Raw genomic sequence first — 18,686 nt, forward strand, 5'->3', positions numbered from 1 at the left:
ATGGGACCAGATTCCGCGTCGAATGAACCGTCAGTCATTGAAATCGGATGCGGTTTACTGCCAAAAAATGATGTGAGTTTTTTTGTACACACACATACACACATACACACATACATACACACACACATACATACACACAGACATCACCTCAATTCGTCGAGCTGAGTTGATTGGTATGTGTGACTCGACCCTCCGGGCCTTCTATCGAAAAGTCATTTTTGGAGTGAACATATAGCCTTTCCAGTACACTTAGTGTACGAGAAAGGCAAAAAAGGAATTTGTATGGAGGGGGCGAAAACTAGAGCAGTGGCAAAGTCTAGTGCTCTATTAGATGGATTTCGTTTTAACTGTGCACCAACTGAAACATCTTATCCCTTATTTTCAGCCATTTCCCCTGCCAATAATTGCTCGCTGTGAACGATATCGTAGGAAAACATTCTTCGATGTGACATTTAAGGTTGAAAATCACTCGCTTCTTTTCTCGTCGCAGACTGAACGCTTCCACCAGACAAAATTGAGTGTGTCACTTTAACACAATTTAGATGGCAATTTCCCACTCCATCCTATAGCTGGGCGTTTCTTGGAGTGGTGCAGCTTCGCTCGCTTGTTTGATAAGCCATCGCGCTGCTGTCTTAGTATCATGTATATTATTCTTTGTCTCGCTGTTGATTTTTTTGGTGAGCAATTTTGTCGTGGATGGAGCTTTTAAGTCAAACGAATTGAAATAAAAATGTTCCGCTTGGAAAGAGTTCTCAGCATGTTTTATATATTAGTATTCAGGCATATTGTCAAGCTCAGTCTGAAAATCTTATAGCTTATTACAGAACAGAACAAAACAATGACAATCAATATATGGAATTTCCATTGAAATGTTATGTGCATAATGACTTCAGTTACTTCATACATACATGGAACGTATTTGAATGTTTCAAAAGTGTATCTTTCAAACTAACATTTTTTAACATAGAGAACTGCATTTAGTCCTTCAGTTCGGCTGTTCGAGTCCGTATGAAGTTGATCATCAATATTAACTTCTTTTCTCGATCAGCCTAGATAGCTGTGTAGTGTCGGTAGCGATTGTCTCAATTGGCTAAGAATAACACTACGGACCGCCTGTTCCGGTGGTAAGAATCCACCAACAGGTGACCCCTAATTCATGGTGTGATGCGGCTTTATGCTTACCGTGCCTAGGAATGAATGGCTAGGGGGGTCTAATAAAAACCTAACCGCTAACGGAGCCTGTGGAGTACCAGGGCGCCCTCCACAGTATGTAGCCCTTACTGCGCTAACCGGAGCAATGGTGCAGTGGACCTTGTGTTTCTCCGAGACAATCAGCTGCCCTTCTTTAGTCTCACTTGAGGCTAAATAAGGGCGGGATTATGAAGATGTTGTTAATTAGTTTAAATTTTCACCTATATGGTTTCGCATTATGCGATTTACACAGTGTATTCTGTGTATCCTCGCCTTTGGCGTTTTCCAATCGATACCGATTTGGTTTTATTGTTGCTGTTCTTTGTTGTGCTGCTGTTGCGAAGAGTTTAATCTTACCTAGTTTGGGTAGTGGCTACGGTTAGGATAGCTCAGATCAATCTTCAGCATAAAAGAACAGCAACGATCAATCTTTGCAGACTTATGCAAAATGGTACAGCCCAAGTGGCCTTGGTACAAGAACCTTACTTTCGTAAGGGAAATTTCTATCTAGGAAACCTTGTGAACCCGGTGTTTGCCACTTTCAGTAAACATGAAATGGCAAACTCGCGTGTCATGCCTCGAGCCTGTGTGCTTGTCAACAACGCAATAGTTGCTACACTCATCTCTGAACTAACCACCAGAGATGTATGTGCTATCACAATTGATGTATCTGTTGGAAACCTCAACAGGAAATACGTCTATTGTTCTGTGTATTTACCACATGATGAACCATCCCCTACGGATGCTTTCAAACAAGTCATCGCATACTGCACTTCAAAAGGCCTTCCGCTAATTGTTGGCAGTGATGCTCACCATATCATCTGGGGCAGCTCAGACATTAACTTGAGAGGCTCCAGTTTGATGGAGTACTTAAGTAGTACAGATCTTGCATTACTTAACATAGGCAACCGCCCAACCTTCATGGTATCTGCTAGAGAGGAAGTGTTAGATATAACGCTTTGCTCTAGCAGAATTAGTCACGAGCTGACCAATTGGCATGTGTCAGATGAAGAATCTTTATCTGACCATCGCTATATCTTTTTTGAACATTTAAATGTTACTTCGCAAACATTGCGTTTCAGGAATCCTCGGTCAACAAACTGGGATCTTTATACTGATTTGGTTGCAGCCAAATTTCATGGATATTCACCATCCATTGACACTCCAAGTGATTTAGATGATGCCGTTGATACTACAACGACCTTTATCATGGAAGCTTTTGAAGAAGCATGCCCTCTACGGTCTGTGAAGATCACAAGAGGAACCCCTTGGTGGAACTCTGATCTGGCGAAACTCAGGAAACAATGTAGAAAGAGTTGGAACAGACGACGTTCGGCTGGTTCGGAGGCTTTCAGGTCGGCTCGCAAGGCCTACAGGAAAGCTCTCCGGTCTGCTGAACGATCCGGCTGGAAAAACATTTGTACAAATGTTTCCAGCTTGAGTGAAGTCAGTCGGTTAAACAAAATCCTTGCGAAATCTAAGGATTTCCGGGTGAACGAACTTCGTTTGCCAAATGGCGGTCTGACTTCCTCTGATGAGGAAGTTCTGGAATGCTTATTCAGCACACACTTCCCTGGATGTGTGGATATTACATCTTCGGATGATCCTGATGTCTTTTCTTGTAGTTATGATTCTTTAGCTTCGGCTCGGAGTATTGTAACTATAGAATCGATTGAGTGGGCTCTTAATAGCTTTGCTCCTTTCAAATCTCCTGGGGCAGATGGGATTTATCCTATTTTGCTTCAGAAGGGATTTGATTATTTCAAACATGTTTTGAAAAAACTACTTGTTTGCAGTTTTGCTACAGGGTATATTCCCAAATCCTGGAGGAATATTACTGTAAAGTTTATTCCGAAAGTGGGTCGTGCGTCGTATGAAGAAGCAAAGAGTTTCAGACCTATCAGTTTGACCTCTTTTCTTCTGAAATGCTTAGAACGCATTGTGGATCATCATATCCGTGATGTTCATCTGGCCAACGTGCCTCTTCATGTGAACCAACATGCCTACCAATCTGGTAAGTCCACTGTGACTCTTTTACACAAGGTTGTTTACGATATCGAGAAAGCATTCGCTCAAAAGCAATCTTGTTTGGGTGTTTTCTTAGATATCGAGGGTGCCTTTGGCAACGTGCCTTTCGATGCCATATTAGAAGCCGCACGGAGTCATGGTATATCTCCAATGATTTCCAATTGGATTCACCAAATGCTCAAAAACCGATATCTCTTCTCGACATTGCGTCTAGCAGGGATTGGGAAATTGAGTGTTTGTGGATGCCCCCAAGGGGGAGTCTTATCACCGCTTTTGTGGAATCTCGTAGCAGATACGCTATTGAGGCAACTCAATAATAGCGGTTTTCCTACTTATGGTTTTGCCGACGACTACCTAACATTGTTAGTTGGTATGTGCATCAGCACCCTTTTCGACCTGATGCAAAACGCCCTTCAGGTAGTTGAGGGTTGGTGTCGCCAATATGGCCTTTCGGTTAATCCGAGTAAAACATCTATTGTTCTTTTCACGGAAAGGCGAAACCGTAATGGCGTTCGTCCTTTGCGTCTCTTTGATTCTGAAATCGATGTGACTGAACAGGTAAAGTACGTTGGAGTCATTCTTGATTCCAAGCTTTCCTGGACACCTCACATTGAGTTCAGAATCAAGAAAGCTTGTATGGCCTTCGGGCAATGCCGGCGTACTTTTGGTACAACTTGGGGTCTAAAACCCAAGTATATCAAATGGATTTACACAACTGTGGTTCGGCCAATATTGGCTTATGGATGTCTTGTGTGGTGGCAAAAGGGTGAAGTGAGAACGGTCCAATCAAAATTAGGCCATCTCCAAAGGATGTGCTTAATGGCGATGTCTGGAGCGTTCTCTTCAACTCCTACGGCAGCGCTAGAAGTTCTCTTTGACGTTGCCCCACTACACATTCATCTCAAACAAGAAGCCCTTTCTTGCACTTACCGGTTACGGGTACTCGGTCTACTAGAGGAAACTCCTGTGAACCGCAGTTCAACACACACCTCGTTGTTTCCACTTTTGGTGAATTGGGACAAAATTGTCCTTGCTCCAAGTGATCTTACAATTGCTTGTAATTTTCCATATAGGACATTTTCCACGAAATTCCCTTCCCGGGAAGAGTGGACATCTGGTTATCTGGAAAGAAGTATTTCAGACGGCATCGTATGTTACACTGATGGCTCCCTTCTCGAAGGTCGAGCAGGTGCTGGTGTTTATTCTCGTGAGCTAAGGCTGTATCAGTCTTATTCACTTGGTAGACACTGTACCGTTTTTCAGGCCGAAATCTTTGCTCTTATGTGCGGAGTGCAATCAGCACTTCAGCAGCACGTAATGGGCAAAGTAATATACTTCTGTTCAGATAGCCAGGCTGCTATTAAAGCACTTGCTTCGGCCAACTCCAGGTCGAAGATAGTTATCGCTTGTCGAACTCAAATCGAGGAGCTGAATTCAGCAAACGCTGTTCACCTTCTATGGGTACCTGGTCATTCTTCCATCGCTGGAAATGAATTGGCTGATGAGTTAGCTCGCTCTGGAGCATCACATGACTTCATTGGCCCTGAGCCAGCTATTCCGATATCGAAGTGTTGGATTAAGCTTCAGATTCACACCTGGGCTGTCACTCAACACAGACAATATTGGAATAGTTTGGAGTCATGTCGTCAAACCAAATTGTATAGTGCTGAGCCATCTCTACGGGTGGCGAAGTATCCAATTAATCTGTCTAAGCAGAATTGCAGCATGCTGGTCAAAGCATTGACTGGCCACTGCCGACTCAACTATCACATGGCGAATATTCAGCAAGCTGATTCATTTGCCTGTGATAGCTATGAATCCGATTATGGAACTTCGTATCATTTGATATGTAACTGTCCAGTTTTCGCACAACTGCGTTTCCGAGTATTCGGTAAACACTTATTAAGTGAAACTGACTTCAGAAACCTGAATCTTCAGGATATTCTGTTGTTCTTAACCCGCTGTGGTAAAGAGCTATAGGCTCTCTTTCGCTTTATGCGTTATTACAGTGCCCTTTTCAGGGCGCTGTTTGAACCCATTGTGGTACGCTTGTGCGTTAGTACCCTCTTCCAGGGTATTTTTCCTATTTCCCTACCTGTCCCTATCCCCATCCAAATCCTTTTTCCTTCCTTTTCCCTCAGGTAGATGATGAAATAGGCTGTTATTTTGGCGATGGCACAAATGTCCCAAATGGAGGATAACGTGCCTCTGGAGCCGGCCTTCTGATACCTGATACCTGATACTTCATACATACATGGAACGTAATACTTTGAATGTTTCAAAAGTGTATCTTTCAAACTAACATTTTTTAACATAGAGAACTGCATTTAGTCCTTCAGATTAATAAAACGTTACGTCACGACACTTCCATCAACCAGATGCCGTTTCTCCCACAGCAGTAGCTCAGCCAGAGCCCATCCCTGTTGCCAAAGAAGCAGGTCGTTGATGTTTCCCTTTTTTCCTCTCCTTTACTATTCTGTAGTACCTATAGCGAGCGCGCGTCAAACGACCATTCAAGTGTCATTTGTTTCAAGTTGTTGTACGTTGTGTTGATAGCTGCGGTTTGTTGTCCGGGTGGGAGGACCCGCTTCGGAGTGACACTTGTCGGTCGGTCCCCCAAAAGGGCCGAGACCGCTTCACGTTCCTTCGTTTCGTTCGGTTTGAAAGCAACCAGACACCGAAAGAAATTAAACCGGAGAGTAAAAATGGAAACCGAGCGAAACTTTCCTGCCCTCTGAGCCATGGCGGCATGGCCCCTTGTTTGGAAGTGGGTTTCCGAGCTTTTGACATGAAGGAGCCAACGGGTTTTTTTATGCACAATGGTCGTATACAGAAGATGAATGGGTAAAATTCGAAATGGAATTCAGAATTTCTAGATAATATTAGAGTTTCTACGAACTAATGTTTAATAACAAGCCTCTCACTCTTTGTTTCTCAGCTGCAGATGAATAACGGGTAACCGGCATAAAACAAAAGAAGACAATGAGATACTATAAATTCCATGTGATTGCGGATTAATCTGGACTGGAAATAAAAATCCATCCAGAAATTCCTTCAAAAGCATTTCTCTATAAATTCCATCAGCGTTTCTTTCTGGAACTTCGTAAGAAATACAGGGAGTGGCCAAAAATTTTGGGATAGGGAACTTTTTTTTTCTCTCTCAAAAAAGTTCAACATGCTGTAACTTTTCATAGAGTGGATCAAAAATCCTCAATTTTGACTGTTTATCAATCTATTATATGTGCATCATTATTGGCACAAATTTGAGCTCGATTGGTAAATCTTACGCGAAGCTAGAACCGTTCTCGTAAAACACTATTATTTAGACAACTAATTTTTGAACTGTCATATCTTGGAAACAATTGAACCGAATTGAATGGAATTGTGAACGTTAAATAATCAAAAATATAACGGTTTCATAAGTTATTAAAACATAGGTACCTTTCAAACGTTGAAAAAAGTTATCATGGATTGACACTGTTTGGATCTTTCTCCTAGAAATGTAATTGTTTTACATCAATGTCATTAAATTTGAGATATTTATCCAAAGATTTTCTGCTTATGTTCTCAAGATATCTCCAATAAGATGTATCAGAGCCTATTTGGATTAAAGAAAGAACACTTTTAGTAATTTTTGTGTGGTATTGTAAATTTCAGTTATTTTTCTGTAAATGGGTGAAAATGTCCAACCGGTATAACTTTATGCGTTGTATGAAAATATTACGTTTTATAAAGTCATAACAAGTATCAACATATTGTTGATGAACGTTAAAAATTTTATTCAATTCGGTTCACTGGTTACCGAGATATGACAGTTCAAAAATCAGTTTTCTAAAAAATAGTGTTTGACCAGAACAGTTAGAAGTTCGCGAAAGATTAACCAATCCAGCTCAAATTTGTAACAATGATACACATATAGTAGGTTAACAAACAGAAAAAATTGAGAATTTTTGATGCACTCTATGAAAAGCTACAAATTGTTGAACTTTTTTGTGAGGGAAAAAAAATTGCCCATCCCAAACATTTTGTCCATCTCCTGTACCTCTAGTATTGCCTTTAAGTATTTATCACCAAATTTCTTCAAATATTTTTCTTGATTTCCGGTTTTTGTTTCGGATTCCTATCGGATTTTTTTTTTACCGAGATTCAAACAATTCTAGCTGGGATTTTTCTTTGAGAATCGTCCAGGATTACTGACTTAAAACCGATATCTCCTGGAACATTTCATGGATAATTTCTTCCAAAGGTTTTCCTGGAAATGCTCTCAGGCTGGCTTGCGAGATTTTTCCTCCTGCGTTTTTTTTTTAATTCTTCAATCACTTAACCTAATTTATTGCTCTTTTTGTTCGCTAGGGCAATGCGTGAGCGACTCCAATTGGCAGCTGCACTTACACTTTGTACAGCGCCCAAATGTATTCTTTTCTAATTCTGCTAATCGAACTGGTTCCCTTTTGCGCTGCTGTCACTTTTCTACCCTGTGCAATTGTGCATGGTAGAATGATGAGCACGAGGATGTTGATGTGTGGCTCTTGTTCCTTTTCTAGTCCGATTGGAGGTCCATTATGAGTTGTCGTTTAGCCGATATCCAAGTTTTCGGGTCCGTTAGAGCATATGCTCAGAAGAGGGTCAGGTGTCAGCAGTTCTCAGGGAGAAGAGCAACTGACGAAAAATTGCAAGTGCCGGGGCTGGGATCGATCCCATGACCATCCACTTATAAAGTGAACGTGCAGCCACTACGCCACGGGCCCGGCCCCGTTTTGTCCAGCAAAAATTGCTGCCGGTGTTTCTCTAGGGGTTTCTCCCAGGCGTATCTCCCAGAGTTTCTACAGGAATTATTCCTGGAGATTCCACTAGAGCTCCTCGTAGCTCCTCCATCGATTGCTTCAAGAGTTTTGCGTGAGTTTTCTGCAGGATTTCCTCCCTGGATTTCTCCCGAAGTCTCTTCTGTAGTTTTCTCAACATTTTTTTTTGTGAGCTTTTGTGCAGAGTTTCGGTATACTTCTTGAAGGTTCTCGCGGGAGATTTTTCTTAATGTTTCACCTCGGAGTTTTCTCCTGGGACTTTGATAAACCTTCTTCGTGCATTAGCTGACACGCACCACGCTGACGTAGTGCACGCTCAATATGCCTGTCTGTTTTTTTTGCTGAGGTTCTACCGGAGTTCCTTTAGAAATTTGAATGAACGAACAACTTCTCCCGGGGTTTTCCTTGTAGTCGTTTAAACAATTGCTTGTGGTGGTTCTCCAGAGATAAGTTATTAGACATTTTCTCGTGATTACTCCCAAATTCCACCCGAAATTCCAACAAGAAATTATCCTGAAATTCTGAGTGCTTCTTTTGATATTAAATGGTAGCTTCCGGAGTTCTTGCTATTGGATTTTTCCAGAAGTTTTTCTCAAAATACCCTCTGGAGCAGCCTACAGAATTCTTTGTAATGAATTCCGGGTGAAATATCGGGAGACGAAATTTTGCGAGAATCTAAACAAAGATCTATTGGATAAATGTTGAGATGAACTTCGGGAGAGATGCTGATGAAAACTGAGATATCCCGATAACGAATTCTGGTAGGAATGCCAGGAGCAAATATTAGGGATATTCAAGAAATAAAAACCTCTGAGGGAAATCCCGGTAGCCAGTACGTGCAAAATCCGAAAGCTATCCAATTATCCACTTCAGCATATGCCCCCATGTTCATCCTATTCTTAAAAAAGACGATTTAGTCACCCAATGTTTCCGTTTTTTTTATCATGCGATCTCTCTACCAACAAAAAATACAAAAAAAAACTAAACAATTAGCACTTATTAGCTTTGTTTTCAATAGGATGCAAATGGTGGCAGTATGCTAAAGATGAGTTCCATTTAGCGTTGGGCAATTTTGAATCGATGTTCGCAACATCGATGTTTTTGTTCCGATTAATCGATTTTTTGAATCGTTCAACATCGATCCACAAAATAGACCGAATCGATTTTTTACATTCGATTTTTCTTTCGATTCAAAAATATTAAATTTCATTTTTCTTTTCAGTACACTGTAGAATTTTACCATTAAAAAATGTACATAAAATCTTGGTAAAATGTACACAAAATCAAAGTGCATAAAACCGAAGGTCTTTGTAATAGGGACCACTAAATCGAGACATACCTTTAAAAATCAGGTTTGTTGGGAAATCCCTCCAAGGAGTCTAAGCGAATCATTCTCAGGATTCTGGAGGAATCCTTCTTGTGGTCTAGAGAGTCCCTTTCAGGGTTCTAGCGCACACTTCTCAGGATTCCAGGTCAGTCCATCTCTGGGTTCCAAATTTTTTTTTTTTGAGAATCCCTCTCAGAATTCTAGATGAATTTCTCTAGATAATGGGGAAGATCCCCTCTTAGGATCCCTTTCAGGATTCTGGGACAATCTCTTTCAGGATTCTAATGGGATGTCTTTTAATAATGTAGGAGAATTTCTCTCAAGATTCCAAGAGAATTCCTTCTTGAATTCTGGATGAATCCGCTAGGGAGATCTGGGAATATCCGTCTAAGTATTCTGGGAGAACTCTGAGGAAAAACTTCTCTCCACATTCTGAGGCAATCCATCGCAGGATTCTGAAACAATCTATGACATGTTTCAGAGAGAATTGATCTCGGAAATCTGAGGAAATCCTTCAGGATTCCGGAAGAATTTCTCTAAAGATTCTGCTATGTTTTTCAAGATTCTACGGCACTCTCTATCAGAATTATCAATTATTGAAGAATATCTCACAAGATTCTGGGCAGAATTCTCTAGATAAATTTAGATTTTGGAGAATCCCCCGCATACATTTTGTGATTCCTCCTAGGGTTCGCAAGAAATCCTTCCCAGTATTCTGTTTTCTGTATTCAGGAGCAGTTGCTCCCAGAAATCCTGGATTCTGGAAGAATCCCTCTTAATAATGGCTGGTTTCCACCTGATAAGTACTGTGTAAAAGGATAGGACAAGTAATGCTCACGTAAAACTTTTGCAATCAAAATTACTTAGGCGTTCGCAGTTGATAAGTAATTCACAGCCAGAAAGATTTGCCAACAGATGGCACTGTCATGCGATGCTGTCAGTCATGTTGTTGATTTTCCGTACGGAATAATATGTCGATGTATTATTCCGTGAGTAAAAGGAACATTTCTCTTTCTTTGTGTTACTTCTTTCGCGCCTGCGCGTTCACAGTGTGCATTAGTATTTAGCCGTGTCGCTCTATAATGTGTGCTCCGTCGTCCCTCATCAGCATGGCTGCATCTGAACACGAGATTGAATTTCTTGAGTTTGAATAATTTGCCGTTACGTAGTTTAAAAATTTATAAAGACACCCCAAAACTGAATTGTTTATAAATCGTTCGATTATTGAAAAAAGTAAACAGCATTTGAGTTTAGCTGATGAGGAGACAATGATTCTAAAAACTGTTGCATCATAATCATTTCATTTCGTTTGTTGAATAAAATGTTCTATGGTGCACTAGAACCATGAGAAGTAAAGACTGTATTCGATGAAATTTGGTCACAGAAAATAATGTATAGCTTTTGTTTGCGTTCACAAAATCAAATATTTTTTTGATCAGGAATAATATATAATGTGTAGCTAATAGCATAACAATGACAAAAAAATCAGTTTGGTATTGGCGCAGATATTGTTAATATCATAAAATAAGATTTTAGCAAATTTTTTCATCCGTTTTAAAAATTGTAAAGGCTATAATTTTGATGTAACTCGTCAAGACGTCTGAAAATTTGACTCGAAGTTCTTAACAGAGTATCAATAAACTTGTAAAAAAATCTTAAAATCGGTTCAATACGTTTTTCTAGTATTCAAAACTCAAATCGCTTCAAGGCATATTTTAGGTACATTTTAACCATTTTATTCCGTGTGTACTATTTTGTTTGTACAACTGTCATGACTGTTCCGATTTTTATTAGCATTTGAAACTGTAAAACCATTATAAAAACTGTTTTTAGCCAAATTGCTTGAAAACTTTTCAAGTTATAACTGTGTGAATGTCACGATACAAAAAAAAAACATTTTTGATTATTGTGACTTTGTGCCACATATACGGCTATAACTTTATTACGGCTAGATCAAATTGAATGAATTTTTTACACAATATTTCTACATGTATACTTTACATACAGAACAGTTTTGATTGAAATCGGTTCAGTATTTTTGAATCTAGAGCTATAACGGTGAAGAAACTTCTCAAATGGCAAAATTCTTGTTTCAACGATATCTCCACCAATATTCATCCGATTTCGATGAAATTTGTATAGTATTAGCTTTACGTAATACACTATTCCTGGTAAAAAAATAGTCATTTGCCATTTTATTATGAAATCTTTCTGAATTCCAATAATTCGTTCCGAGATCCCTACGAAAATTGCTCTGGGATTCCCTCAGAATTTCTGCTTGAGAGATCCTAGATCTCTCTCGAAATTAATTCAGGATTGCTCCAGGAGTTCTTTCTGGGATACCTAAGGGAGTTCCCTCAGATATTATTTCAGCAATTTGTTTAGGATTTGTTCAGAACTTCCAGGAGTTCTCTCCAGGATTACTCCTGTAACTCCATACGGGATTCCTTCAGAGGTTCCTTCATGGAATTCTCTAGAAATTCCTTCCGAGATTCCTCCAGAAGATTCATATGAAATTATTCTAGAAGTTCTTTCAGGGATTCTTTCACGAGTTTTTTTTTATGATTTCTCCAGAACCTTTTGGAATGTCTTCAGATTTTTATCTGGGAAGAAACTATTGAAAGAATCTCTGAAATAGCTCGTGTAGATATTCCCTGCAAAACTGCTGGAGATATTCCTTAAGAAGCTGTTGGAGGAATTTTATAAGGAACTCAAGAGCAAGTCTTGGAATACTTCCATAAAGAATAAAAAAAAAACTTCTGGAGTATTTCCATGAGCAAAATTTAAGAAACTTCCAGAATGAATTCCAAATTATGTAATCTGCAAGGAATCCCAGTAGAATTTCTTGGAGGAATCTCGGAAGGATATCCTGGATAAATTATTGGGCAAAGCTTAGAAGGAACTCCTGGAAGAACCTTGACTTCCCAACTAACAATCACTCATTTAACAGGCACCTTTATGACGAATTAATTCAGCATAATGTTGAATAATATTTGAATTATTTTCACGTACAACCTATGTTCGGGTTTTGTTCACACAAATTTGGAGAAGTTATAAAGCATCATGTGTGCACCAACTTATTTTGTTGTTGTTCAAAACGTTTTACAAATGTACAAGAAAGTTGTTATTAGGCTTTGGCAAAAATGACTGAAAATAAATAAAATGCAAAAATGTTGAACACTCACGAGAGTAACTATTTGCTCTCTCATGTTGAGAACACTTATTATGAAATAAAACTTACATATAAAATTACCTAAATCCAGATTAGAACTCGAGACCTATCGATTGCCAGCCACATGCCTTCCTGTCTGCGCCATCCTAGAGATGGTGAGATGCAGCACCCAAAGCAAAACATAATCTTCCCATGACTCAATAATGATCACTCCTGAACTAGTGTTCAGCAGTGGTGAATTACCACAGAACGTGGTAATCAACTGAACAACGCCATATACTTCAACAGCTGTTCAGCCCAAAACACGGGTTTTCCATTCTGATTTCGCTGTCAGTATTTTTATCGCACGGTGAGAAAACTTGTATCGAATGCGGCCAAAAAGTGTTGGTCCTTATTGAAGATATTGTTTCCAGACGAACTAATTGCGATATGAATATGTTTTTATTTTTATTATTAAATATCAATCTTTAAAAATGTGTGACAATATGTGGTGCGATATGGTCTTGGACATGGTGCATTCACAGCATCTGTTCAGGTAATCTACTCATGCTCAGTCGAAGATCCGTAAAGCATCTTTTTATTTGTGCTTTTGCCATGGAATCTTGATTCCATTCTTCAATAAATAGTGCATAAGAATGTTTAGGGATACTTGAAATGTGTCGATTTCTGAATGCTGTTTGGTTATCTAGGTGACTGTGAGAACAATATTCAGTAAACACGACAGCACTGAAATGTCAAATGCATCGATCCAAGCGTCTCGTACAATCGAACTGCCGCGGAAGATAAAAAATATAATATTCAAGGTACAAGATATCTTGTTACAGACTAATAATAATAAATAAATGCCTAATTTTTACGTTGATTACGTCTACTGGCACTCAATGTTAAACTACATAATTCTATTCTGTTTGATTTTATGCGATTTATATAAAATTTTGGTTCTTTAATAACTTGGTTGTCTAAACAGTTTTAGCCATTATTTATCCCATAATCCGAACAAAGTTCCGAGTCAAACTATGACGGACTGAAGGCGTTTATTTGACAAGTAAAAAGCACATTGTTCAGGAGCATATGCTTATCGATACATCAGTTTAATAAGATGCAGACAAATGTTTTGTTAAACTCTTTTGTTAAGGAATCAATGCTTGTCGAATAAATTTCTTGTTAAACTTTTGAAAAGTGTTTTAATTTATCATTGTTGATACCGATGAGGAAAGTCGAACATTGACTATTTTCTCAATTGAAAAATCATTTAAACAGTAATGTGTAGAGCATAATTTTAGTTCAGCTATCATGACCATTATTAGGCAACAATTCAGCAAGCTTGCTTGTTTGTGACTTGCAATTGTTAGTTGGGTTATTTTCCAGGAGTCTGGAAGTTCTGAAGGAATTCCGGAAAGAACTTTTGAAAATTCCCGGAAGATACCCCGGGTAAAATTTCTGGAGAGGTCCCTGATGCCACCCCTGGTGTAATCTTAGAAGAAAATCCTGGAAAAATACCAGGATTCACATGAGAAACGTGCAGAGAAAACCTAGATGAATCTCAAAAAGTTGTATCTTAGATAGAAATCCTGGAAGAATCACTGAAAGAACTCCAGGACGAATCTAAGAATGAATTCCTATAAAAATCCTAGAAGGAATTCCTGAAATGATCCCGGAAGGAATTCCTGCGGCAATCTCCGAATAAATATCTGAGTGAACCCCGGATAAAAAATACTTAAGAAATCCCGGATGAAATGATTGTAGAATAGTTCGAAAAAACTCCTGGTAGAATCTTAGAAAACACCTCTGGAGAAAACCCCGAAGGAACTCCTAGAAGATCCCAAAATAAAAAAAAACAAAATAAATAAATCCTGAATTAGAAGAAACTCACGGAGGGATTTTTTGTAGAACTTCTAATGAAAATCTCAGAGACATTTTATAAGAATCCCCTGCGAACTTAAGGTGGATTTTTCGGTGGAACATCTGGAAGAAATTCAAGAGGACTTTCTGTGAAACCCCAAAGAAAAACCTTCGTACGGAATGCCAAAAGATTCATCACAAAGAATCTTTCGTGGTTCTTCATTAAATTCCCCGTGAAGCTTTGTCCTACCTCGCATTTCATCTAAAACTCCACAAGGTAACCGTCAGAGTCCCAGCCGAATTCCTCCCACCGTAGTCCGAACTTCAATATTGCAGAATTTATAATTAGTATCCAACCATAGTTCTCGCTGTAATATCATTAAAAGTTTTTTTTTAATTTCTTTATTTGTGAATTTTAACTTAGGCTAATTCTTCACACACCCATTAAAAGTTCCCTCAGAATCCCACCGTCTCTCATTAGCATTTCCCTTGTAACTCCGTTGCACGGTGTCAAAATTTCGATTATTATCGAACTTCCATGTACCACGGATCTTCCTTCACAGAAAGTCAGCATTTTGGCTATACTTTATAATTGGAAAGTTTTAAAATATTCCATCGGGGAAATTTTGATTTATCTAAGTTTTTGGCTATTTTCCATACTAAAATTAATTAAATACTGATTTTAACCAAAAAACGTCCCATACAAAATGTATGGGAAAATTTTCACCGATAAAATATTTTCTCGTCTTCCGATTATGAATATATAGCCCAAATACTAACAATTTCCGAAGAAAAATCCGAGGTACATGAAAGTTCGATAAAAATCGAGATTTTGACACCGTGGCGTTGAAATCTCACTATCTGGATTTTCCCCATACGCGCGCAAAAATTAAATTTCAATTTCAATCACACTTTCTGATGAAACGAACAAAATTTCTCTAAGTCCAAATCGTAAGCAACAAGGTCACGAACAACGAACAATTTATCTAGCAACCGCCGTATGCAGTGCTCTTTTCTTCACATCCTTCTTACAGCATCGTCTCGTAAAAATGCTGCCGGTTAAACAAATGTCAAAATTACTTACGGAAAAAGGAGGAATTTTACTTGAGCGCTCTACTTGGGAACTGGAAACTTACCATAAGCACGGAAAATCCTTGGCATGAGAATGGGAAGATTCTCTTGAGATTCTGGTGTAATAATTTGAAGTATTCTAGAGGAATCACTCTCAGAGTTCTAGGACAATCCCTTTCAGGTTTCAGAAGTTAAGGGAAATACTTTCAAAGATTCTGGGGGAGTGTCTTTCAGAAATCTGAGGTATTATTTCTGTTTTATTTGGGAATACCTCTCAGAATACCAGAGAATTCTTCAAAGGATGCTGGGGAAGTCCATTCTAGAAGTTTTCGTAATTCATTCCATTGAGAATCCTTATCAGATTTTCGGGAAAATCCCTGTTCGGTTTCTAGATATTTCTCTCAAGAATCTGGAAGAATCCCTCTTATGACGCCCGAATACCTTTCGGGATTCTGGCAGAGTTATTGTCAGCATTTTAAAAGAATCCACCAAAGGATGTTTGGGAAATTCTGGGAAAATACTTGATAGGATTCTGGAGGAATTCATCTCAGGATTCTGGAGGAATCCTATCTCCCAGAATTCAGTGAGAGTATATCTCAGGTTTCTTTGGCAATCCCGCCCAATATTTTGAGGGGATTCTGGAGTAATCCTTCTTAGGATTCTAAGCAACCCTTTTCAGGACTCTTTTAAGTTTTTTGGGGACTTCATATTAAAATTTCGAAAATCTTTTTTACTGAGAGAATCTCTCTCAGTATTCTAGATGAATTTGTTTCAAGAATGTGGAAGAACCGCCCTTGGATTTCGTCTCAGGATTCTGGGATAATCCCTCTGAGTATTCTGGAGCATTTTGAGAGAATCCCAAGGGAAAACTTTTCTCAGGATTCTGAGACAATCTTACACAGGATTCTGGGAGAATTCCTCTCGGGGCTCTGAGATATGAAGTCTCATAGATATGGAGTAATCTCTCTCAGGAAAATCAGAGTGAATTCCTAACAAGATAACGGAAAAGTCTTGCTTTCTTTTCGCTCGGAATTTTAGTGTTATCATTTTCAGCATTCTGAAGAAATCTCTCTCATGGTTCTAGAATTCAGAATTTCGGAGGAGTCTCTTTAAAGATTCTGGGGGAGTTTTTTTCAGCAGTCTGTGGGAATTTATCTCAGTACTATATTGGTATACTTCTCAGAATACTGGGGAATTTCAGGATCTCAAGATTTTTCTTTCGATTCAAAAATATTAAATTTAATTTGTTTTGCAGAATCAGAGTCGCGAAATGTTCGATGTACAATCTCAAATTTTGATAACGAATTTATTAAGACAAATAAAACGTACCATGAACTTAAACTACATGCAGTAAACGGATCATTTCATTGTCTTTTTTTTAATATTAAGAAAACATCGATTCAAAGCATTCGATTAAATCGGTGAATCGATTCTGCTGAACCGATTCGAATCGATTCACAAAAATCGATGTCTCAGCCACATTTGCGCAAAATCTAAATTTTTTGTGGTAGATCTTACACCGCAACGCACTTGATTTCAATTTCATCTAATACACATAAATATAAAGTCCTTGGACTCTTAGGCAGTAGCTGCTATTTTGGGCACTTTTCTGCCATTGACTTGATTTTTTTACACACGGCTAGATATTATGCGTATCTCACCGCGTACAAAAAATGAAGTCAAGTGGTTCAAAATTGACTGAGTTAGACTGAGTAGAAGCCCTGCCGAGAAGGTCCCACTCCCATGGTCTGTCGTTTCTTTTTCCCCAGACATTTATTCGGACATCTCTCCAGGTAATTCAACCGGTTTTTTTTTTGTTTTTGAGATTCCATTAAATAGAACTTTTTACTAGGTTTCCAGAAGAAGTTTCTTCCTGGATTCCTGCTGGAGTTCTTTCTGGGTTTCCTCCCGGGTTTCCTTCTGGGTTTCCTTCAGGAATTCCTTCCGGAATTCACTCAGATATTTGGTCCGAGATTTCTGCAAGAATTTCTTCCGGCATTCTTTCAAAACCCCTCCAGGAGATGCTTCTGGGATTCATTCAGGAGTTCTTTTTCAGATTTATTCAGGTAAATATGCCATCCTGGATTCTTCTAGGAGTTTCTTCTGGGACTCCTCGAGGTGTTCCTTCTGAGATTTATCCAGTGTTTTTTTTCCAGGACTTCCCCAGAAACTTCTTCCGGCATCTCTTCATTCACTCCAGGATCTTGAAGAATTCCGAAAAATGGCATTCCTGCAAATTGTTTTTTTTTTCTGAGATTTCACCAGGAGTGTTAGCTGGACAACGGTATTCCCAAAAAAAATCTTCCGCGTTTTCTTCAGGAATTCCTTCTAAGATTACAAATAGTTCCTTCTGAGAAGCCTGCACGAGTTTATTCTTGATTTCTCTGAAAGTTCCATCTAAAATTGCTCCAGAAACTGCTCACGAGATTTCTCTATGATTTCCCTTCAAGATTTCGCCAAGAGCTCCTTCTGAAATTCCTCTGGAAGTTCCTTCAGAGATTCATTCTGAAATTCCTATGGCTTTTTAAGGAATGTTTTCATTTTTTTTATGGGATTCCTAGAATGAATTCCTGCAGATATGTTATCCTTTTCCTGTTAGGAACTAAATTTAAAAAAAACCAGAAGGAACACCATGATAAATTCTTTAAAAAATGTTTCCTTTTGCAATTTAAAAGATTGTTAGAGAAGTTCATTAAGGAAGCCTTGATGTTATTCATCAACAATCATCATTCAACTCTTGGAAGATTTTTCAGAAATAATACCAAAGTAGTTTCTGCAAAAATCCTGGAAGGAATTCCGTCATGAGTTTCTGTAAAAACCACACTTTAACACAAATTTCACCAGATTTAATAGGGTTTCCAGCACCCCCTCTTGAGCTATATGTATCACAAAAAACTCTACTAATCATACTAGTCGGAAACTCACCAAATATCTCAACAAGAGCCTTGTGGCCGTGCAGTTAGCATCCCCAAGCGTGTAACCGAACCATGCCATGGGATGAGGGTTCGATTCCCGCTCTCATTGATGAAACTTTTCGCATGAAATGTTTCTTTTTCGTATTCACTGGTGCTCGTAATGCGTGTCGTGTCCGTTGCCTAGTGTTAAGTTTCGTTTCGAACGTGTCTTCTCCTTTCCTTTTTAAGAGTTCATTTACACTACCCAAGGAAAGCCGATGTATTTCTAAAATAAAGTCCAAATAGCAAACAACAAGGCCACGAAACGTCAAAGACTTAGACAAATTTTCTTTAGCAAC

At 38.8% G+C, this 18,686-nt stretch overlaps 1 protein-coding gene across 1 annotated transcript; it reads left to right on the plus strand.

Annotated features, from left to right (window-relative positions):
* The first annotated feature begins 991 nt into the window (after positions 1 to 991).
* LOC134291599 (uncharacterized) lies at positions 992 to 5,461 on the plus strand. The gene is made up of 2 exons (XM_062859549.1): positions 992 to 2,710; positions 3,304 to 5,461. Exons 1-2 carry the CDS (start codon positions 1,633 to 1,635, stop codon positions 3,534 to 3,536), a joined length of 1,311 nt encoding a protein of 436 aa, XP_062715533.1. The 5' UTR covers positions 992 to 1,632; the 3' UTR covers positions 3,537 to 5,461.
* Positions 5,462 to 18,686: the final 13,225 nt, after the last annotated feature.

This window comes from Aedes albopictus, chromosome 3, assembly GCF_035046485.1.
Source record: "Aedes albopictus strain Foshan chromosome 3, AalbF5, whole genome shotgun sequence".
Classification (NCBI taxonomy): domain Eukaryota; kingdom Metazoa; phylum Arthropoda; class Insecta; order Diptera; family Culicidae; genus Aedes; species Aedes albopictus.